The 23,582-nt window shown below is 42.2% G+C and overlaps 3 protein-coding genes and 1 long non-coding RNA gene across 5 annotated transcripts in view; 2 read left to right on the forward strand and 2 right to left on the reverse strand.

Annotated features, from left to right (window-relative positions):
- Positions 1-20,637, forward strand: part of LOC135345477 (uncharacterized) — a 64,286-nt gene extending 43,649 nt beyond the window's left edge. Inside the window, exon 8 of the mRNA XM_064542897.1 lies at positions 20,576-20,637. Within this exon, the coding sequence (XP_064398967.1) occupies positions 20,576-20,637 (62 nt within the window). The remainder of the gene's footprint in view (positions 1-20,575) is intronic.
- LOC135345699 (uncharacterized protein K02A2.6-like) lies at positions 4,144-5,148 on the reverse strand. Its single transcript, XM_064543136.1, has one exon. It carries the CDS (start codon positions 5,146-5,148, stop codon positions 4,144-4,146), a length of 1,005 nt encoding a protein of 334 aa, XP_064399206.1.
- LOC135345688 (uncharacterized protein K02A2.6-like) lies at positions 6,418-8,049 on the reverse strand. The gene has a single exon (XM_064543118.1). It carries the CDS (start codon positions 8,047-8,049, stop codon positions 6,418-6,420), a length of 1,632 nt encoding a protein of 543 aa, XP_064399188.1.
- On the forward strand, positions 14,795-19,294 carry LOC135345725 (uncharacterized). Of its 2 annotated transcripts, XR_010397849.1 has the most exons (5): positions 14,795-17,451; positions 17,674-17,824; positions 18,061-18,361; positions 18,482-18,818; positions 18,998-19,294. It is a non-coding gene; the product is annotated as an uncharacterized LOC135345725 (long non-coding RNA). The 2 variants fall into 2 exon arrangements; XR_010397848.1 differs by having other exon boundaries at positions 14,795-17,824.
- Positions 20,638-23,582: the final 2,945 nt, after the last annotated feature.

The raw sequence follows: 23,582 nt of genomic DNA on the forward strand, positions 1-23,582 counted from the left end.
CAGGAATTGGAATTGGCCTACACTTATATAAAGCCAAGTCTCTCCTATACATCCCGGCTGACGCTGATGATTCAGTTCGCCAGGGTTTCTCTCTCCTCGGCTGCCCCGTCGGGCCTACATTTCAAACCCATGTAGATAAGATCAAACTCTCTTTGAACCTCACAAACCACTCGCTCTTCCAAAAGTTGTTTCAGTCCTTCGGGCTTGCCCCCCAAGCCACGTCAACAGTACCACTCATGATTTCGTATCTTGGGCGGGCCTCTATCGGACTGGTCTTGGCAGAAGGCTTGTTTTAAGGACTCCGCAGTGCCCCACTTCATGCCCCTGCTGCTTTTTTGGATTCATCTCTTCGCTCTGCTCCTCTGATTGAAGGTCTGCTTGGCCGCCCCCCTCCCTCCTCGGCCCCCTTGACCGAAACAGTGGCTTCCATCGCCTCTTCCTCCGACAGGCAGACCCCGGGTGCCCTCTCCGCTGCCATCGACAGCTCTGCTGCCTGTTATCCTTCAGCCCCTCTCAACTCACGCCCACGACTGGTTGAATGTCTCGGAGAGTTTCGTTCTTGTCTTTGCTACTGGCTTGGGGTCCCTCCCATTGAACAACGACCAGTTTACCTGCCCCGAGTGTCGCTGTGTTGCTGACCCCTTCGGTGACCACCAGATGGGCTGCGGGGGCAATAGTGACCGTTTCAGTCGTCACAACGCCATTTAGAGATGTGGTCTTCAAGGCCGCTCTGGGCCCTTCCATTGAAACTCGCCCTGCAGACGTCCTTCTCCCTAATTGGTCCAGCCGCTCTCGACGTCCACGTCTCATAAACTCAAACCATTGCCTTACTACCATAAAAGTATACAAAACAAAAACCCCAAAATAAAGATACACCAAAATTAATGAAGATAGTGAAATTCCACAAGTACATTACCACAATACACAAGCCTGCCCCATTACATAAAGAAACATCACATGATAATCCTAAAAATAGTCTATCAATCTCTTCTCCACCTGGCCTACCTGAAAGATGACAAGTGAACTAATGTAAGCTAAATGCATGCACACACTTTAAATACTGATATATAATATATAAGGTATACAGTAAGTAAGAAGATGGGATGAAAATTCAGAATTGAGCATTCCGTGTAGGATGTGTGGTTGAAAGCCATCATCCACCCTATACCCTTTGTATACCTTCTATAAACACACCCGTACATTGTACGGAACTGACTGGGTCCAGTGATTCAAAACACTTAAGAAACCAGCCAGTCGGATGTTGGTTCCTCAGCTGTCTTCCCAGTGGCAGCAACCCCTATACTTGTATAGGGGTGAGGTTGCCATACACGAAAGATCTATTCAACCTAACATTAGACCATAGAACAATTTGCCCCAGCAGTACAAAATTAATAATTAATAGTAGGAAAAAATTTAAAATTTAAATCCTTTCTAACCACTCAATACAGCTTCGAAGTCCAAACTCACCTACGTGAAAACGCCTCACTCCATAGAACGTACGTAGACCAGAAAACAAGCCTCGAGAAAATTCTTTCCTACCAAAATCTGATAGCAACCTACAGGAACATCCCAAAACAATATAAACCGAATCTGTTAACCATATCAGCCAACGAAGACGACATCAACAGCCAGTTCCTCAGCTCATACAAACAGCTTTTCTTCGACTACCTAACGAAAGTGATCACACAAAACACCATCAAGCTAGGAACAATCCAAAGTAAGCTAGCCAACATCATACCCCAAGCTGAAAAACATCTCGCATCACTTAACTTATCGCCAGAACAAACAGCAGCTCTGCACAACAATTTTCTCAAACAATGCCAAGCAGACACTGACACAGAACCCAGACCAAAAATACAGCGAATCAAAAGCAAGAAAACACCTAAGCCAACCAAAGAGGGAAAACGAAAAACAACGGTGAGTCAACCAGCCCAAAAGAAACGCAAGTTATCCCACAACCAGACAAATCCGACCAAGTGCCCAATTACATCACCCACAAATGCACAAACCCACAAATGCACAAAATTCTTTTTTATCTCTAGGCCCCCAAGCCAATTCAACACCGACTTAAGCGTACACAACTTAAGTTCAATGGATTTACAGGATACCGACCTCGCTCTTCTTAATAAAGGACTCTCTTTTTCCCCCACTCCGAACGCCCCCACCATCACCCAACACCTCGAACTTTTAAAACAATTCGACAAATTAATATGCACAAACTTTACGTCCAATCTATGTACATGCAACCCGAAAACCACAGACAAAGGAAACAGTCAAAACCCAAGTATCACAGGACACACAAAACCCTTTAATTTACCGACGAATGAAATTTCTACCTAAACCATCACACACATCTATTACTCAAATCTACTAGGGGGAACCCATTCTAGAAGCTTACATAGACACAACAAAGAACTCCTTGAATGACCAATTACCGGCACTTTTCAAGCAACAAAAACAAATCTCCCTAAAAAACAAAAAATCGCAAAAAACCGTTTCGTAAAAAATAGAGCAGCACTCACAATCAAACCAGCAGATAAAAACTTGGGCATAGTGACCAGCGACTATATACAAATATGTGCATCAATACATATGTACAAGTAGACACCTTCCCAGCCACAACAATCCACCGAAATCTCCAAAACACTGAGCATTCAAGAGTACTGAAACCTCATAAAAACCTTCACAATTTTCTTCTACCGCAACCAAATAAAACACGGACACTCAAATTCTATGGTATACCAAAAATCCATAAAAAGTTCACCAGCCTACCACCAGTCCGCCCAATAGTATCCCACTCAAACTCGCTACTAGCACCAACGGCCAAGTTTATTGATCACGTCCTTCAACCTCTCGCCCGATCACATCAAGACTTCCTTCTCAACTCCAGCTCTCTCCTTCGTATACTCTAATATATACATATCCCAGACGATGCCTTTTTGGTCACAATCGATGTAGAAAGCCTCTACCCATCAAATCGTCTACAAGAAATGCACGCCAAAAAACATCTACTCCTGTTCGATCCTATTAAACTGTTGCACACCAATGTCACTTCGAACTTTTTCGCTTTAAACAAATCAAAGGGACAGCACAGCGATGGGAGCTGCTTTCTCACCCACCATTGCCATTTTGGAAAAGTTCATTGCATCCCAGCCCAAAAAACCACACCTCCTAAAAAGGTACATAGTATCATTTGGGAACACTCCCTAGAAGACCTACTAACCTTCCTCTCAGCAACACTGAGATACACGTGGACATTCTCCAAAACATCAGTCGATTATTTAACGGGTCTCACTTTCCCAGCAACAAACCTGTTGGACACAAAAACGTTCCAAAAAACTCAAAACTTATACCAATACCTACACTTTAATTCATGTCATCCAATGTCAACATTCAAGGGCCTCATAATAGGAGAATGCAGATACGTAAGAATTAATTCGTCAAAGGACAACTATCTAGCGACCCTAGAACAGTTCAAACAAAGGCTATACAAAAGACAATAAATATCCCACAGCGCGCTCGTCAACAAAAAAACTTGAAAAATCAATTACGAACAAAGACAGAACTACCTGAAAGAACCCACCATCGCAAATATCTCGAAGCCAAAACCAACTTTTAAGTGTCTGCCTCCACCACAAAGGCAATCATCCTACAACATTATCGTATGGTTCAGAGATTTGCACCAAGACCTAGATTTATTCCTCTAAGGCACGGAGAAGACCTAATTCGTGCAAAAATATACCCCACAGATGAACAATTCGTTGACATGGTACTCACCACCAGCCAAGAGTTCCACAGCCTCAACACAACAGCACATCGCACAATGCTACAAGGCTGTTATATCCTTGATAGCCTAGCGATACTCTAGATCAGCCTTATAGATATATTGTTACTCTGCACTATATCTAGGGACAGGGGTTCACCTAGCATCTGAATCTGATAATGACAACTGAACACTGTGCACAAACACTGACTTAAATACACACAGAAACAAAACCAGTTTAACTAGAACTAAACAGGTCAGACAGGAAACCATACCTAATAATATGCATACAGAGACTACCACTAAAACCCACAAATATGTACTACTAATAATAAGGTTAAGTCTAAAGAGTTAGTCAGAGTTACCACATCTCCTCCCCTCTAAGATTGTTGGCCATATCGGTCGGGAGGTCGTGTTGTTCTATTTGAACGTCTCACGGGCATATCTTCCGGAGTTGGGTCTGCTTGCTCAGGGGAGTCGCTATTCGTTTCCGGTACTATGTAATCGTCATCCTCCTCTGATGTAGTTATGATCGCTTGTCTATTTCTCAACTGGTCGATGTGTCTTTTCACCACTTGTCCAGTCTCCAATTCCACCATATATGTTCTGGTTCCTAGAACCTGTGAAATCTTTCCCGGCAACCATTTGTCACCTGGCCGAAAATTCTTGGCATAGACTGGATCGCCTTCTAGGTATAAGCGTTCCCTCTGCGTTTTGTCGTGGTTCACTTTCTGAGAGTTCTGTTTTTCTTCTACTCGTTTGGCTAGATCAGGATGTAACAAATCCAAATGTGTTCTCAGTTTCCTTCCTAGAAGTAGTTCTGCTGGCGTTCTTCCAGTAGTGGCATGAGGTATCGTTCGATACTTGAACAGTATTCTTGCTAATCGCAAATCAAAATCTCCTTTAGAGTTCTTTCTCAGCCCGTTCTTTATCACTTGTACTGCTCTTTCCGCCAAGCCATTCGTTGCAGGGTGATACGGGGCAGTGGTACGGTGTCTTATTCCATTGCTTTTTGCAAATGTTTGGAATTCCTCGCTTGTGAACGATGTACCGTTATCCGAAAATATCAATTCTGGGAGACCATGAGTCGCCATCAGGTTTCTTAAAACTCGAATGGTTGCTGCTGATGATGTAGAGGCTACTGTCACTGCTTCTATCCATTTAGAATGTGCATCTACCACAACAAGGACCATCTTTCCTTCCACTGGTCCCAAATGATCGATGTGTATCCTTGACCACGGTCTTTTAGGCCATTCCCAGGGGTGCAGTGGAGCTTCAGCAGGTGACTTTTGATTCATTTGACACTTCTCACAGGTTTGCACTTTTCCTGTAATATCTGAATCAATTCCTGGCCACCACACGACTTGTCTCGCTAGGAGCTTCATTTTCGATATTCCGGGGTGTCCTTCATGTAATAGGGCCAGTACATCTGGTCTTCCAACCACTGGGACGATGACTCAATTTCCCCAAAGCACACAGTCGTCAATCGTGCTGAGCTCGTCTTTTCTTTGTTGATATGGAGCTAACGCATCCTCGCTTTCTTCCCTCCATCCTTTCATTACGAATGTTCGTACTCTACTGAGTAGGGGATCACGATCTGTCCATTTTCGAATCTGTTTCGCCGATATGGGGGATGCTTGCAAGGTTTCCAGTAACAGGACCACTTCTGCAGGAACTTTCGCTTCTCTAGGTGTGTCTGGTAGAGGTAATCTACTCAGGCCATCTGCATTTGCAATTTTCTCTCCAGGTCGGTATGAGATCGAGTACTGGTATGCACTGAGGGTTAGGGCCCATCGTCGCAGTCTAGCAGATGCCATGGCTGGAATTGCCTTGTTTTCATTTAACAAATACTGTAGGGGTTTGTGATCGGACACGATGGAAAATTTCCTCCCATAAATGTATTGATGAAATCGTTTGACGCCAAATGTAATCGCTAGGGCCTCTTTGTCTAGCTGTGAGTACCTCTGCTCCACCTCGTTCAGGGTTCGAGAAGCAAAGGCAATTGGTTTCTCTGTACCATCCTCTTGTATGTGAGATAGCACTGCTCCCACTCCGTACGGTGAAGCATCAGCCGCCATTGTGAGGGGTTTAGACGGGTCATAGTGTTCTAGCACCGGTGACTTTGTTAGTTGTTCTTTAACCGTCTCAAAGGCTTTTCTCTCTTGGATCCCCCATTTCCATTGGGTCTTCTTTTGAAGTAACCGATACAGTGGTGCTAGATTGCTCGATACGTCCTTGATGAACTTGCCATAGTAATTCACCATTCCTAGAAATGAGCGCAACTGTGGTACATTCTGAGGCGCTGGGGCTTCTCTGATGGCTCTGACCTTGGTCTCTGTTGGTTCTAAACCATTTGCTGAGATCGAATGCCCAAGGTATTCCACCTTGTCCAGTAGAAACTGACACTTTCCTTTCTTCAGTGTGAGATTTTCTTCTCCCAGTCTGGTTAAGACTTTGTCGATATTTTGGAGATGTTCCTCCTCTGTTTCTCCTGTAACCAAAATGTCATCAATGTACACTACCGTCGAAGGAATGTCTCTAAGCAACCCTTCCATAGCCCTTTGGAATATGGCTGGAGCGGAGTGTACCCCGAAAGGTAGTCGGTTATACCGAAACAAACCCTTGTGGGTGTTGATCGTGACACTGTCCTTGGACTAAGAGTCCAAAGGAATCTGCTGATACGCATGAGCGATATCTAGCTTGGTAAATTTCTTCCCCCCTGCTAGTCGAGCAAAGAGGTCTTCGATTTTGGGTAGAGGGTAAGGGTCAAGCTTAGCCGCTTTGTTGACTGTTAGCTTGTAATCTCCACAGATTCTTATCGATCCATCAGGTTTTAACACTGGGACCACAGGTGCAGCCCAGTTAGAGAACTTCACTGGTTCAATGATTCCGTTTGCTTCTAATCGATTGAGTTCATTTTCCACCTTCTCACGTAAGGCGTACGGAACCGTTCTTGCCTTGCAGAATGTAGGAGTTGCATCTTGCTCCACTTGTAACTTTGCTTCAATGTGGGCAGCTTTTCCTAGCTCTGGACTGAATACACCTTTGTGTTTACTGAGGGTTTCCTCAACAGATGGCGGGTACTGGTGTGTGTAATGGATAGCAGCCAATTCCTTCCAATTCAATTGGAGACGCTTAAGCCAATCTCTACCCAATAGGCTAGGTCCAGAACCTTCTACTACTAGCACTGACAGAGCAGCTCGTTGTGCCTCGTACCTCACATGTACTTTTAGTGTTCCTAGCACAACCAGCTGTTGTTCGGAGTACGTACGTAGTCGTATCGTCGTAGGTTTCAATGCGACTTTTCGGAGTTGTTGAGACGTTTTGTTCTTCTGAAGTTGTCGAAATGTTTCGTTGCTGATCAGCGACATCGCTGCACCAGTATCCACTTCCATTTCCATAGGAACCTTATTCAGTGACACATGTACCACATATGGTGGTTGGTGGTGGTTCCTTTCTTCCACATGATTGATCAGGTTTACACTGTCATCAGACTCGTAGCTGTGCTCCATGTGATGAGTAGGTTTCTTTCCTTTTTCTTGTTTTGCCTTAGCTCGGCATACCCTTGCAATGTGGCCAGGTTTCTTACAGTAGTGACATACCGCTTCCTTAAACTTGCACACTGCTGGCTGATGTTTACCACCACAGCGATAACAGTCTCTTGGCTGATCCTGCGGGGGTGTTTTGCTTGATTTCTGGTGTTTCTGTTTCCTTGACGTATACAAGACTTCACTTGTGTCGTGTCTTCGAAGGCTCTTCGTGGTCTTCTCTGCAGACTCAGATGCTTGCACTATTTCAAGTGTTCGCTTGTACGTCAGGTCAGCTTCTGTCAATAGCCTCTTCCTGTCCGTCTCTTTCCGCAATCCCACCACGATCTGATCTCGAAGTTCTTCTGTCAGTCTGTCTCCCGCAAATCCACAGTGGATTGCTAGTTTCCTCAACGCTGCATCGAACTCAGCCATACTTTCTCCTTCCTTCTGGACTCTGGTACGAAACTGAAAGCGTTCGGCGATCACTATCCGTGGAGGTTCATAGTGTCTTTGCAGTAGGGCCGTGAGCTCAGCCAATGTCTTGGTACTAGGCTTTGTGGGTAACAACAAGTCGCTCAGTCTAGCATATGTCGACGCTCCAATGGACGATAGTAGAGTTGCTACTTTCAAGTCGTCCTGTATTCTTTGAGCTGTGAAGTACAGATCCACCCTCTCCAAGTATTGTGTGATGGAATCAGTAGCTGCATTGAACTCAGTAGCTGCATTGAACTCTTGCAAGCTACCTCGAGTTGCCATTGGTACAGTTTTATCCTCGTCGCCAATTTGTTATATCCTTGATAGCCTAGCGATACTCTAGATCAGCCTTATAGATATATTGTTACTCTGCACTATGTCTAGGGACAGGGGTTCACCTAGCATCTGAATCTGATAATGACAACTGAACACTGTGCACAAACACTGACTTAAATACACACAGAAACAAAACCAGTTTAACTAGAACTAAACAGGTCAGACAGGAAACCATACCTAATAATATGCATACAGAGACTACCACTAAAACCCACAAATATGTACTACTAATAATAAGGTTAAGTCTAAAGAGTTAGTCAGAGTTACCACAAGGGCCAACACTACGCCCGTGTGAAACGTCAACCAAAACTTGTAAAAACATCAGATGTGCCACCTGTCAACACCTAAACTGTGATACTCACTTCCGTAGTACCACCAACGGAAGGACACACCCTATCAGACGATCTTTCACGTGTAAATCATCCAACGTTAATCTACCTGATTACTTGCAAAAAATGTAAAAACAATACGTCGATCTAACAACAAAACAACTGAATTATAGAATCTGTAGACACCGATCCAACATCACCCATAATCAACCCATCTACATTAGCAGACATTTCAATTTCAAGGATCATAATATACACCACCTCGCCGTACAAGCAATAGACCAAGCAGATAATCTCGAAGAACTAAAAAAGCTTGAACGCTTTTGGATTCTCACATTAGATACTGTTGTTCCAAAAGGTCTAAACGTAACTATCGGCCACGGTGCATTGTAAGATCTATGATTGATTGTATGTATGTATGTATATATGTGCTATAATAACAAATAAACATGTAAACAACGTCTAAATAAGTATACAATATGTACATACTAGATGGAGAAGGGTCCCCCACCACGCGGGGGGACCCTTCTCCATCGGGGTCCCCCTGCCTGGTGAGGGAAAAACACACACACACACACTACTACATATTTATTTTGACTAATGCCTTGTGCTAACTCTAAGAAATGTAGAGACTACACACACATGTCACCTAAATGTACATGTATAAGCATTAATTAAGCGTATACCACAAAAACTAGATAAGACCCTAGCTTTTTCCCTCCAAAGTACCACAACCCAGTAGTCACATGAGATAAGTCCTAAGAGAGCCTCCATAACAAAGCCAAGTAAACTGCAGCAACCCACTCCGAAGAACATAAGATAAATGCTCTTAATAGCTAAGCATACCCAAGGTACATAAGTATACTAAATTGGGTACTATTTAAGATTGTGGATACATGAACAAGATATCCTCACACCATTGAATAGCTAGGTAAACATACACAATATGTAATAATTATACATAATTACACTAAGCTGTGTACAAGTATCTATACTTAAGACTGTGGACGCAATGAACGAGCGGAGAGAGTTGGTACAATCAAAGACCCTTTCCCGAATCTCAAGGTCGGGCATTCAAGTGCTTCTTTGTTTATCATTTGTCTGTGTGTTCTGTTTTAATTTTATTTTCTGTCCCCTGTGCCCCCCTCCCCCCCCCATTGCAAGTAGGGAGGCAAGTCTTTTGTAAAATACATGTACCCTGCACTTTTAAAACACCACAACCACGGTGTACGCCACATACAGCTTCCAGAACGCCCTCAAAACATAAACCCAAACCATTGCCTTACTACCATAAAAGCATACAAAACAAAAACCCCAAAATAATGGTACACCAAAATTAATGAAGTTTACACATCACAATTAAGATCCACAAGTACATTACCACAATACCGTACCCTCGCGAAAATAAGCCCATCTTGAATAAACACCCATCCCCTCTTTTGCTTCGAAGTTCTTGCACAAGGGTATTTTCACTCGATTATAAGCCCATCCAGAATAAAGAGTTTGAGCATGCGCAGTAGCTAAATGCCACATGTTGACTATTAATTTTGGTGAAGAAAGGTAGTAGCTAGTACGACTATACTCCTTGCTGGACCAAGATCAGACATATAACTTTCTCTGTATGGATCTGTTTGCCCTTGAAGATGTATATGCAGGGAACAAGCAGTCCTATATGCAGAGAAAAGAAAACACAAAGTCCAAGAAAGTTATCATACAGGCCAATTTTGCAGGTGACCTTGCCTTGGTTTTCTGAAACAAAGTACCTGATAGCTGCTCTGTAGGAGTATGACCTACCATCCTTTGGGAAGTTTCTGCTACATCTGACATCGACACAAGTGACAAGCAACGAATAGAGTCAAGAGTCCACTTCTTCATGTTCATTCTCTTGTCATGCTTTAATCAGCATTAGTTTATAACATGTTGTTGTCAATGAAATGTTCATACTATGTATTAAAATGATCATAATTATAATTATAGAGCAAAGTGTAAACCTCAATTTGAGGCCGCGGGTGGGCATATATTCGAATGAAAACTCGCCGTTCACGATTAAACGCCTAGACTTCTTGCAGAAAAGGGTGGGCGTATTTTCGCGAGGGTACGGTACACAAGCCTGCCCCATTACATAAAGAAACATCACATGATAATCCTAAAAATAGTCTATCAATCTCCTCTCCACCTGGCCTACCTGAAAGATGACAAGTGAGCTAATTGCATGCACACACTTTAAATACTGATATATATATATATATATAAGGTATACAGTAAGTAAGGTAACAACAGAGATGGGATTCCAAATGAAAATTCAGAATTGAGCATTCCGTGTTGAATAAGATAGGACGTGTGGTTGAAAGCCATCATCCACCCTATACCCTTTGTATACCTTCTATAAACACACACACAGTATCCCTCCTGCGGCTACGCCTCAAGGCATAATGAATACAATGCACATCACTTGCATAGCCATAACTTTGCTCTCACTAGCAACAAACTATCTATTGCTGCAGATAACACCCACCCTTAATCGCATGGCAATTGCATGTACAGACGGCCAAGTTCATTACACACGCCAGCTACCAACACCTGGCAACAACCCAGCAGCCTGTGTCTGTGTAGCACAAGCACAAGATGATGACACAGAACAACAAGGAAAAGGTTTAATCATCCATGACCACTTTAGGAGGCAACAAACCACCAAGCACAGACAGAGCCCGTGCTTTCCTCCACGATCAACAAAAAGAAGGAAAGTTCCCTGGAAGAGGTTACCAAAATATACAAGACAAAGTAAAAACAATGCTTGCTCGTGATTGGACTATAGTGTTAGTGTACATTGTTTTGTTTATTATCATGTTTAGGGTAATGATTAATTATTGGTCAACAATAAGCACACTTGGCCCTCCTGGGACTTCGTTACAATAAGCACAGCCCATGGCTACTATACTGCGGCCCTCCTGGTTAGGCTAGGACTTTGTTCTTTTTCAACAGGAGACATTTCCATGGCTAGTATGCTTGGCCCTCCTGGCTAGGGTAGGAATTTGTTCTTTTTCAACAATAAGGCAGGAGAAATTAATTTGGTCACAGCCCATGGCTAGTATTGCTTGGCCCTGCTGATTAATACTGATTACTTTCTTCCCTGTAGCCATCTCTTTTTGCAGAAAAGTGGCCTGCATATCAAGAACCTCAAAGTGTGCATGAATGTTTATCTCAAGGGGGGGGGGGGCTTGGTTGTGTTGACAGTTCCTGTCATCTCAGTTATAGATCAGCTTAGCTGGTACTGGTAGCACATTAATTTAAAATAATTATGACAAGTCAGGCTGAAAACAACAACAACGTGACGTATTGGCCAACCAGACAATCAAAATCGCTGACTACGAAAATTGCCGGCCTATATTAAGGATGGCTACTATCACAATGCAGTGACAAATCAGATGCACCAGGCTGAAGACAACAACAACCAGCATGATGTATTGACAACCAAAATCGATGGATCACGGCAGGAGCATATTACAGAAGGAGCGTCTAACTGTGAATGGGTTCGGAAATCACATCTTGTGTGCTTTCGTAAACGCCGCATTGCCTTATAAGAGTGTGTGTAAGTACTGTGTACATAAATTACAGACCGCGGTCAGCCTGTGAATATCATTATAAACGGATTTTGTATGTAGTGCAGCAGCAGGAGAGCTAGGTTGAGCCAGAAAGAGCTAAAATGAATAGCTAGATCTTTGATGGATGTTAATATACATCATGGAAGAGACTGTCATTGGTGAGGTACAGAAAGTTCTGTAAATAGGACCATATCCAGTCACTTTGTACAGAGAAAGTTTGCTAGACTTAGACTAACACATACTAGGCGTTTTTTTTGCAGTAGAGAGTCGGTTTTTAGAAGAGAGTTTACTTCCAGGTCTATAGCTAGCTAGCTAGCTGTAACTTTTCACTTTTATTGACCTATGCTTGGTAAAAGTGCACCGTCAGCTGAATTAGCACTCGCCCGCAGACCCACTTAGTGGTTTTGCATATAAGGTCATGCTTTGCAAACTTCCACGAGATGCGATTCCCGAGGTAAGACGCTCCTTCTGTAATATGCTCCTGATCACGGGGATATCAAAATTGCCGGCCTACAATGAAACGAGGTCTTACATACGCCCGAGGAAACCGGCATACATGGATTAGCAAATGCTAATCGTGTGTATTGGCACCACTTCCTGTTCGCTATGCTTGGAATCAGTGCATGCTAACACTCGACTCGCATGCAATGGTATGCTATTGTGTGCAAGAGAGTCTTACAAGCACTGGCGATAAAATAGCAAATGTTTGTGTGCTGAAAAGTTGTGAGGAGCTTGAAATAAAGTGTTGTGATTGGCCTATGAGCATCATCGAGCAAAGTGTGTGGTTTGGAGTGCCTCATTTGCACAGGATTGGTACAGGATTGGTACGAAATGAAATGTTTCACTCATAGACTTAGTAGATTTACACTGTTCCCTCGAATGTTTCTTTCAGTAATTTCCTCTCTTCAATTTTTTTTTACATTTTGAACTTCAGCCATGCCTTTGCTTCATGCTTGCCAAATACAGAATTGTTTAATACAACGTTTCTCATCCCTCGTGTTTTATCGACATGATGTGTTTTGATTTTATCCGCTTCCATCAAATTCAACTTGGTTTTTGTTTTATGTTCTGATAAAAACTTTTTTCAGAAGAATGCAACAATTAAAGTGAAGGAATATTAATCCCGTACACGGGTGACACATGTATTTAAAAACAAATAAATGAAAGGATGAAGAACAGAGTTGGGTTGAGTCCTGACTCAGCTCTCGCAAGGACTAGAGTGGCCGCATCTTAACCTCGTGCCTCTGATACATCTAATAAACACCATTTTGCAAGGAGGGAGGCTTCGGCTTCTTTGGCCATGCCACCAGTTTATTCTTTCATGTGGAATTCTTTACTGGTGCCCTTGTTGGATATGGGGTGTGAGGATTAAACACTCCGATGTACATGTAAGGATCGACTTACATTTTGTTAGCCTATTAGCCTAAAAAGTATACAAAAATAATTGTCTTGTGTTGTATTCAGTAACTGAATATTGAACATAATGAAACAAAGGACCGTTACGTTTGCACCAAACTATTGGTTTGTGAAGTTGCAATAATACATATACAGTATAGCTACAAGCTTCTCTCAAAGCTTTGCACAAAAATATCAATGGTAACATTGAGACCCCTAGCAAGCCTAGGTGAGATTAACGTTGGCATGATCGATAGAGGACAGCATATGGCACTGGATGCTAGTGGCAGTAAATCTCAAGATGTGAATTGAGTTATTGATTGTAAGCGTAAGTTGTTGGTGTGAGGGTTAAACACTCTGATGTACATGCAAGGATCAACTTGATATTTGTGTTAGCCTAAACGTCTTGTGGTGTATTCAGTACTGAATATTGAACATAATGAAACGAGGAATTCAGCCAATGTGCAGTAACACTTCCTTGGTGATGAGCCGCTTCCTGCGCACAATTTAAATGTAAAACGCTGATGTCATCACTTATCAAAAGCACTATAATTGTACCTATTACCACATTCTTGAGCGAAAGTAAAGCATGGCGAGAGGCAGTAGAGCACAGTAGCACAGCACAGCTTGCAGCAATCGTTATATTCTTCGTTTCCAAATGATACTCACTATCAGTAGCCTCGTCACAAAGGCGCTTACTACCCTGCATGCTGGTGCTAAGCAGATACTAAAGAGGAAGTTTGAAATAGCTTGATCTGTTGTCTTTTGTGAAGATGGCACCCATTTGTGAGCCGGTACAGTGTCAACCCCGGGTCTGGCTACAAGAACAATCAGGCCTTCAGCGAATCATGCAGACTCCTTTATTGACAATTAATGACCTAGACTTTGATTTTTGTAATGTGTTTTTATTCCGTATAAGCAATTGCTAATTTTATTTTCAACAGCAGTAACAAAAATACGAGCTAATAATTATTGTGAATGGAGATGTGCTTTATTCCGTGTACTGTGGGATATTAAAGGTCAGTTTTGTTTACATTTTGCATATTAATTTCTCTATAATTATTACACTTCTCCTCTCCCTCTTGTTTGCTTTAGGGAAACTCCAGTTGTTCACTATACGCTGTAAAGTCTGGTCTGTTATGCTTTCATATTCATAAGAAACAATGGTCTTAATGTAGAACTGCTTTTATTAGGAATGCCACACAAAAAGAGACCACCAGCATCACAAAAGAGCAGCAAGAGATAAACTTGTGCCGGAGGCAGAAACTTTCTGAGAAAGAGTCCGCATATGATGACGTGCCCCCTGATACTGATTATGGAACCAACTATCATTGTCATCATCTCAAAAATATTCAAGATGCTAACTTCTATCAGATAAATAGTTTCCTCTTTAATTAATAATTGTCATAACATTATACAAATTACCTCTTCTGGAGGAACATAAAATATGGCATTATAGCGCAGCTTGCACCACTCGTTTTACTCTAATAATTAGAACTATATACACATGCTAGAGCAAATTAAATCGTCCATCTCCACTTTGTGCAGTTGGCACTGGTGTATGTTCGGTTGTGACAGAAAATAAAATAATGTTCAGATTCAACAAGATGATGAATACATTGTTATAATGGTCGGCAGTCGGCCCTTTACCGATCATTTAGTGCACGTGACCGGTCAATTTGCCATGTGCCCGGTCAATATTTAGTGCTAGTACTAGTTCCGTATATCTGAAGGCTAGAAGGAGCAGGAATCTAGTTAGTATTGCTACTTTTGAAACGTGAAAACAGAAATGATGGACTCCAGAGGAGGTGGGAAGTGTGTCACCAGTCACATGGCAATGGAATGTGTGGCATACAATGTTTTCGTTATGCTCTTGACCTTTAACCTTTCCTTACATTTCAGTGTAGCTATGGTGCCTGTGGTAGATCTACTCTCTAGCAAGCTCACATCACCTTCTAGTAAACTTGAATATTGTAAACTGTGATGGAAGATGGCAACCAACCTGAGTTAAACCTCCCTAGACTGCTCTCCGTAGTAGCTTATGTAACCACTAGGTTTGATAGTTAGTAGTATCCTTTCACTACATGATAGCTAAGATTTTAGAGAAAATTACCATGGGATTGCTGCTGTTTTGGCTACTTGAAGATCCTCACTTTTCATGACAAATCCTGGTCTAAATCTTTGTGGTTAAACCTGGATTGTTAGCGCACGTACGTACATGATGCGTGTCCTACCTCCTCCTCTGGTGCCAAGCAGCATAGAAGAACCATCTTGTTGAGTCACTCAAGGAAAAAATTGTAAGCATTTTGATGGATGGCTACACACCTATATGTCAGGCCATCGATCAGAGTATATGGTAGGACATTATGTCCTTTCGATTCTAAATCCTTATAATTAGCACTGCATTGTATCACGCACTTGTTCTCGAGTGATAGCTATCTCAACCATGCAGCATTGATTGCTTCGAGCTGCTGTGCTGGCTGTTATTGGGCTATCATATTTATAGTTTTGATAAGACATTACTGACAATAAGTTTAACACTAACTGCTTTCCCTTAAAACAAAAAAACATCTTTAAAATATCATGAACCATGCATTTAAAATCACTTGTAACTAGACCCTGAGGGTACCATGACACCATCATCATTAGCCTCGATTCCAGGCCGCTCTCAATTGAGAAAGACGGCCTGGTATACATTGTCTGCGCATGCGTCAGTTGCCCCAAGAATCTTGGGGATCGAGATATCTTAGTAAATTAGTCAGTATAATTATTTTATTCCGTGTTTGGTTTTGTATAACATGATTGTATATTTATAATGATGTCATTACACAAGAATTCTAGTTTTATTGTGATGGCTACTTTCTAGTCTGCTCTTGCTCACGCTCTCTCCTGTGTTGGAAAGCCGGATCTGGTCCTAAAGGACAAGCAGCTCGAGGCGCTGAAGTACTTGTATGATGGGAGCGACGTATTTCTGTGGGTACCTACAGGCTATGGCAAGTCTATCTGTTTCCAGGCGTTACCCTTCTTGTTTGATGTGAAGCTTGGTAGAGTCTCTGCTCCCCCATCTGAGCGTAGTGTTGTGCTGGTGATTAGTCCTCTTGTATCTCTGATGGTGAACCAAGTCAGCCTTCTTCAGAGTGTTGGCGTGCCTGCTGCCATTCTCTCTGGTAACAAGGGTGTGGACAAGAAGTATCAGGCTGTTGGCAGTGACATTAGTGAAGGAAAGTATATACCGTCTTTTCTACAGTTCTTTGGATTCCATCACTACCTTGACAACCGTGTTTAGGTCATTGTCATTGGATTTGCGAGCATGTGCCGTTCCCTGTGGATGGATATTTGTCTGGCTGTCGTAACGGTTTGCACACGGCCCGTGCTGCCCTCTTGAGTAAAATTCGAACCCATATTACCAACGATATCTTTGAAGAGACTATTAATAAAATTATGTTCATTATGTAGGTCACATGGAATGTTGTGACCGTTGCCCCCGTGTGTGTTTACGAAACGATCCCACGTAATTTGACTTACAACATGTGGAGGGAGTGCAAACGAAGTGCCTCAAAAGCATATTTGGTACGTCTGTCAGCGTAAAAATGCATTAAGAACACTTTCCAGCATCTCAGCACTCTCTCTCCATCACTCCAGCCATCAAGGAATTCGGCCATGTAGTGACAAAGAACACGGCTGTAGTTGTATACACCATCACCTGATTCCTCAACCGTCTCGCCTAGAATGGCTTCAGATACAATTATCGACTATCGTTGTGGCCAATTGTTTTGTTTCAAATCGACGGTGGTCGATTGTGGCAGAGAGTCGTCGGGACTTTCAAGGCCAAGCACTTCCAATGCTTTAGCCACGATATGCCCATCGTAGATGATGAGACTGGAATCCTGACATGCGTGCATGTTATCCTTGGGTACTCTTGCCTCTGGGAGCCGTCGGAGTTGCGTCAGAAGATGAGTCAGTGTGCCATGGTCTCTTGAGCTTGTCGAAAACAGATGTTTCCAGACATTCTACACAAAAGGGTACCACATTTTAATCATGTGTGTTTGTGTGATGCTAGCACTTAATTACATTTCGTAGCCAACTTGTACTTCGATTTCAGTGCACTGGGTAGATTAAAAAATAGTGTACGTGTGACATGTCTGTGAGCCAGTTAATTACATGCTTTTTTGTAGCCTTTTGATTTCTAGTGTACTGTAAATACATTTGTAGAAATATCTTTTCGTATTGTTTCTTACCATTAGGATATTCATCAAACAATGCCAGTCTTCTGCACACGGCACCCAGTCTGCCTCTCTGTGTGTCGGAGTCCATCAAATGTTGCTGGCTGCACCGCTGTCTTTCAACAGTCAAGTAGTCTCCACCAGATGGTCTTATCTTGGAGCTGTCACCAAGGTAATCATGCATTTCCCTCATAATATCGATCATATCAGCCCCCTTCGTCTCGTTCGTGTGAAGTACATCCAGTACGATCGCTTCAGACTTTGTAGCCATTTCCTTGCTGTGTGCGTGTGCTATATGGGAGCACACACTAGGCGCGTACTTCTGCAGACACTTGATGTACTTGCAAACCGTTCTGCTTACAAGAACTATTAAATTTTGTTTGATGCTTTGTACGTCATCCTCTGTAGGTACACACTGGTCAGTGCTCACAGATGTAACCTTAGGAGGTGAAAAGTCAGTTGGAGACGGTGGGTGAATAACTCTGCTTTTGACAGCTAGTATGCTATACATCTGAACGAGGTGACTATGATGGTCTGAGCGGATGTCACGTACTACTTTCCTCTTTGCTACGTTGTCACCAACGAACTTGAAGTCTTCTCCACTCTCGATCCAGCGCTCTAAGGGCTCCCTGTGACGTTTGCTGATCTCGACCACCAAGCTAAGCTTTGCTGGATAGCTGATGCAAACATTCAGATGGTTCAGTCTCAGGTACACCTTTGTAATTGTGATTGTGCATGTGTGGTGTATCATTTGTAAGTGTATCAATATTACTTTTAATTCAGTACAGCGTATAGGTACTGTACATTAATAATTGACCTGTTTAATTAGGTCTGGAAGCTCACATTCTTGGCGACTCGGGAGTTAAAACTAGCGAAAGGAGTGACTGAACACCGACCATTTGTGTTTCATTCCTTGAATAGAATTGCTGCTGCCAAACACATGCCTGGATGATGTGCCGCTCCCTTCCTCCGAGAGTTACGGTGGTCTGAATACGTCACAACTGTCTCCAATATCTGAAAAAGAATTGGACAAACTGTCTTCAACTCTTTAATAAACCAATCCCAAGAAAATGTCTCCAGCCGGACTGATGTGACCTTTCGAAAAACGGAGACTGGTTGAATACTATCCACATGACTAGTGAAGGACAGGGAGGACGCTCTAACTGGTGAGTTTACTGTCATCTGCATTGTATATTATAGGTATTTAATTAAATTTAATTATCGCTTAATTACCATCACTTGGACGCCATAAACACAGGTTGTTTTCTCTAGCTCTACCTCTATGATACAATTTATGTTCAGTCATGTGTGTAAACTTTCATCTATTTGCACTTACCCGCTGCAGGAACATTGGCTCCATGTGATGGAACGTTTGTCAAATGAGCTGAACTAGAACACGGTGTATCTATTAGTAATATTCACATAATTATTCAAGTAGTTTGTGCATTGAATGTATTTTAAGTATTATTTAGAACACACCTAGCCAAGATTAAGTGTTTTAATCTGGATGGCCTCGAGGTTAACGTGGTGCTCGAGGCGCAGCCGAGTGCATTACGTAACCGAGAGGCCATCCGAGTGCACCAGATTAAAACACGTGACTTGGCTAGGTGTGTTCTAAAGGATTTAGTGCTGTCACGTGAGCTCTAGCCTCGTGGTGCTTGTTAAACCAGTTTTGTACCTGTTTATCCAGCTATACTTTTAAATCAGTTGCTAGCTGTACGTTATTATGGCGAGTTCGAGTAGGTTTGCAGATCCAGTAAGTGACCAGAAACAGAAGGAAAGACGATCAAAAGCTGTCCCTGGCAAGACGAAAGCAACTACTGATTGGGGGATTAAAGCTTGGACTGACTGGGCATGCTCTCGAGTGATTACCCCTGGTGATGTTGGAGTTGTGTCTCGAGTTTTACCAACAACGCCCCTACTGGATATGCCTCCAGGTAATCTAGCGTACTGGATGGGAAAATTTGTGCTTGAGGTTCGCAAACATAATGGCGATGAGTATCCACCGAAATCCGCTATGGTTTGCTGCTTCAAAAGATTTTATAACCAAAATGAACGCTATGATATCAATCCACTATGTTCAACTGATGAAATATTTGGAAATTTTCGAAGCACCCTCGATGCTGAAATGAAAAGATTACATGGATCTGGCTTGGGGACATCTTCGAAACAAGCCGAACCTATTTCCCCGGATGAAGAAGCAATGCTATGGTCTAGTGGGCAATTTGGTGCACATAATGGCAAGGCCTCGCTTAACACTGTTTACTACTATAATTGCAAGATTTTTGGTCTGCGTAGCTACGACGAACATCGCAATCTGAAGCGTACACAGTTTTTCAAGAAAGTTGATGAAAAGGTCGTGTTTATCTCGAATATGTTGATTTCGGAAACAAGTCGAATAGGGGTGGACTCAAACATATCAAAGTTGACAATAAAATAATACGCCAATATGAAGATACAACTGATCCCGATCATTGTGTTGTGAATATCTTTGTTAAATACCTTCTGTATCTGCCGAAAGAGTGTGATTTTTTCTATTGCAGACCACTTCCTGATGACGGTTCTGGAGTTCCTAGATTTGGCAAACAACCAGTTGGAAAGAACAAATTATCGCAGATCATTCCAGAAATGTGTAAAGCAGCTGGTGTTAAGGGTGGCCATTCAGGAAAGGTCACGTGTGCAACCACACTCTACCACCATCATTTCAGTGATCAACTGATTAAAGAGCGAACTGGCCATTGCTCTCTTGAGGCTCTACACAAATACAAAAGAACTGGTTCAGATCAACAATATGAGGTGTCAATGGCCCTGCTTCCCAAACTAGAAGGCAAAGAGAATATCCATAAATTAGAGAAAACTCCATCTGTAAAGAATGAGGACGATGAGGATGATGATTTCATTCTCATTCCATTAAAGAAGAAACCCAAGAAACCCAGGACAGATGATTTCAAATCTTTGTTTAAAACCTCTTCTTTAACCCTTTAACCGTCGGATTCTTAATTAACAGTGAAGTGAAATGTCTGTAAATTCTCTATCGGGTTTCCAGAGCAATAAAATGCCTAGCAACCATATACCAATAGAATGCCCATACAACAAGGAATAAAATGGTGCAACATGTGTTGCCATAACAACCACGGTTATTACGCTCACCCGTTTTTATCATTTTAAATGCTCGGCCAGCGGTGAGATAAAATCCAAAAAATTTTTTTTATGGATCAGCCTATCATATGGTATAAAGGCTTGACTAAGCTTGATTTTCACATCATATGAATGTAACAGTGCTAAGATATATCCATTTGAAGTACAATACATACATGTATTTTACTATATCGGTGAACGATCTATGAAATTTACAAGCTCACATAGACTGTTCATTACTGCTAATTCTATTTTAGCTATACTATACTCACTACTGATATTCTAGCTATACTATACTACTTGCCAGAGTCACACAGTGAGCCCTCTCCTGGTCTTTCACCGTCCTGGTCCATAGCGCTAGCGTCTAGGTCCATGTCATGCATGTCCTCAGTCCCATGACAGTTCATCAGCGTCTGGCATAAAGCTGGTAGCCTTTGGGAGGTATCCTACTATCCCCTCTCCTTCATAGGCACTGTCATCACCAGAGGAGACATCGCCATTGCTGTCCTCAAGCTGTTCAAGCACATCGGCACAAGTAAACAACCTAGCCATAGCTATAAACTTCGTGCGGTAAGATGCTAATGAAATTTTAACATAGCAACGTGGCTTGGAAATTTCTAGACTAAATTGCACGTGATTCTACAGCTCTTCCTGTATACAGGGATGTGCGTAGTTTGAGCTACTTCCTAAGAATCGCAGAATTAGAATTTCGCAAAGAAGTCACTATTGCAGGCCACGATCGTGGCCCGTGGCGGTTAAAGGGTTAACCAATTGCACCTTTAACATTCAACTTTCTAAGTAATAATAGCTTTATTGTGTACATAATTATTATTCAATATGCTTGCATCATGATTGTTTGAAAAAGTGTGCATTAACAAACCAACTTAAAGCACACTTAAGTGTGGATTAAGTTATTAAGTGTGGATTAAGTTATTTAATCCATGGTCACCTGACCACTTTCAGATAAGCTGATTGGCTGGAGATCATGTGATCAGCACTAACTTTACCTAGCGAGGAGAACGTCAGTCTTCTACCAAGGTTACCAAGGTTACCTAAGGCACGCTTAGCTACTGGACGAGCTTGTGTTGTGTGTGGCGAAGCTCCATGGCCGCTGGTGTCCTTGATTCTCTTTCTTGAGTTTTCTCTTGCTGTTGGGCTACCAGTGAGAGAACTAGATCTAGTTGCAATGCCATAGCTGATATACAAGAGACCTCATCTCCTCAGTCATCTTTTCAACCCTATGCAGTGTCCCTAGACACTTTCTACAGCAGTATAGGGAAAGGCCATCAGTCTCTGAGACTGGGAGCTGAACAAAGCTGCTAAACCTATCAGGAAGTTTCTACACTACAGCATCCTTGTTGAACAGAGAACATCTTTTCTTAGCATCCAGTGAAGTACTACAAAAGCGGCATGAAGCCATCAGTAAAGCCATCCTTGACCACTGTATACTAGCAGATGAAGCTAGCTGTGTGGCCATGTGGTGACCGTACATGGGCACCGTGGTTTCGTGGTTTATCCCGTGCATGCTAAGAATTATTGATAAATTACAAACAGTTTTACTAAGAAATTTACTGAATACACCCACTCGCAAACAGTGAATACCAGGCCCTCTGGTGAGAGGGGCTGGGATCGAGGCTACATCATCATTACCTAGCAACTATCTATTATATAGGCATAATTATGCATTCATGATCAGAAAAATATGATTGTGTCAAACAAATCCAAAGGAGAAAGCGATGCTGCATGGAGACACACTGATGTCATTTTTATTCTTACACAACAAACATGCACCTGCACAGTGTTTTTTGACTAGCATTACAGTGCAACTGGACCTAGCGGTGAGTAGGCAGGGCTCAGGAACCTTGCCATGCTTCATGAATGCAAGTCGATCTGCACTGTCTTTTACATTTGACTCTGCTCACACAAACTATCTGACATAATCCAAACACAAAGGTGCAACGTGCATTGTAAAGTTGACAGCGACAGTTTAATAATTATCCCAGGCAGGGTGTCACACAGGATTTTAAAGTAGAGGGGGGAAATATAAGAAAAGTAACTAGACATTTTTGCAAAAAAAGAATGTTATTTCAATACCTTGTAAAATTGACAGCCAACTAGTACCTGAATACAAATTTGAGGGAGGGCCCCCCGTATGAGAGGTTTAGCCATCAAGAGATGGCGATAATGCATGCTGCTGTCCAGATCTCAATGGAATAGAAGTACTGCATATAATTGTGTTAGCAGCTCTATTCAATCTCATGATTATGTTTTGTTTTAGGGTGCTAAATTGTCTTCGTCAGTATGTTCAGTGGTAACTACAACCGCATTCTAGTCACTCAGCAATATTATTTAAAAAATAATGATCTTCCTGTTCTTCTAACGTCCAGAATGGTGGACCGTATTCTGGTGGACCGTTTTCTCCACCCATGCACGTCTGTCCTTCATTCTCGCTGTTGTTAATTAATATATAGATCATGGACCGTGTTATACTACAGATTGAAGGGTATCTACCGTCCTTTAAAATAACCACTCAGCAGCATCTGGACTCAAAGAATGTTGATGACGCAGACAGAAAAAACGTGTTATCCATCATGCATGTTGTTGGCGTAGGCCATGTATGAGGGATTGTGAGGTTGTTGCTAAGGCTCTGGTTCGGAAGTATGCATTAGGAATAATTATGCCAATTATTATTATTGTGTCTATTTCATAATGCGTGAAAGGAATCTTAGCAATCGGTTGTTTATACTCGATGTTAGAACCTAAATCGACAACCTCCTGGAACACCAACAAGT

The sequence above is a fragment of the Halichondria panicea genome, chromosome 12, assembly GCF_963675165.1.
Source record: "Halichondria panicea chromosome 12, odHalPani1.1, whole genome shotgun sequence".
NCBI lineage: Eukaryota > Metazoa > Porifera > Demospongiae > Suberitida > Halichondriidae > Halichondria > Halichondria panicea.

Excerpts from the sequence above, each read along its gene's own strand:
- LOC135345699 (XM_064543136.1), bottom strand. The coding sequence starts at position 5,148 with ATGAAGCTCCTAGCGAGACAAGTCGTGTGGTGGCCAGGAATTGATTCA.
- LOC135345688 (XM_064543118.1), bottom strand. The coding sequence starts at position 8,049 with ATGGCAACTCGAGGTAGCTTGCAAGAGTTCAATGCAGCTACTGAGTTC.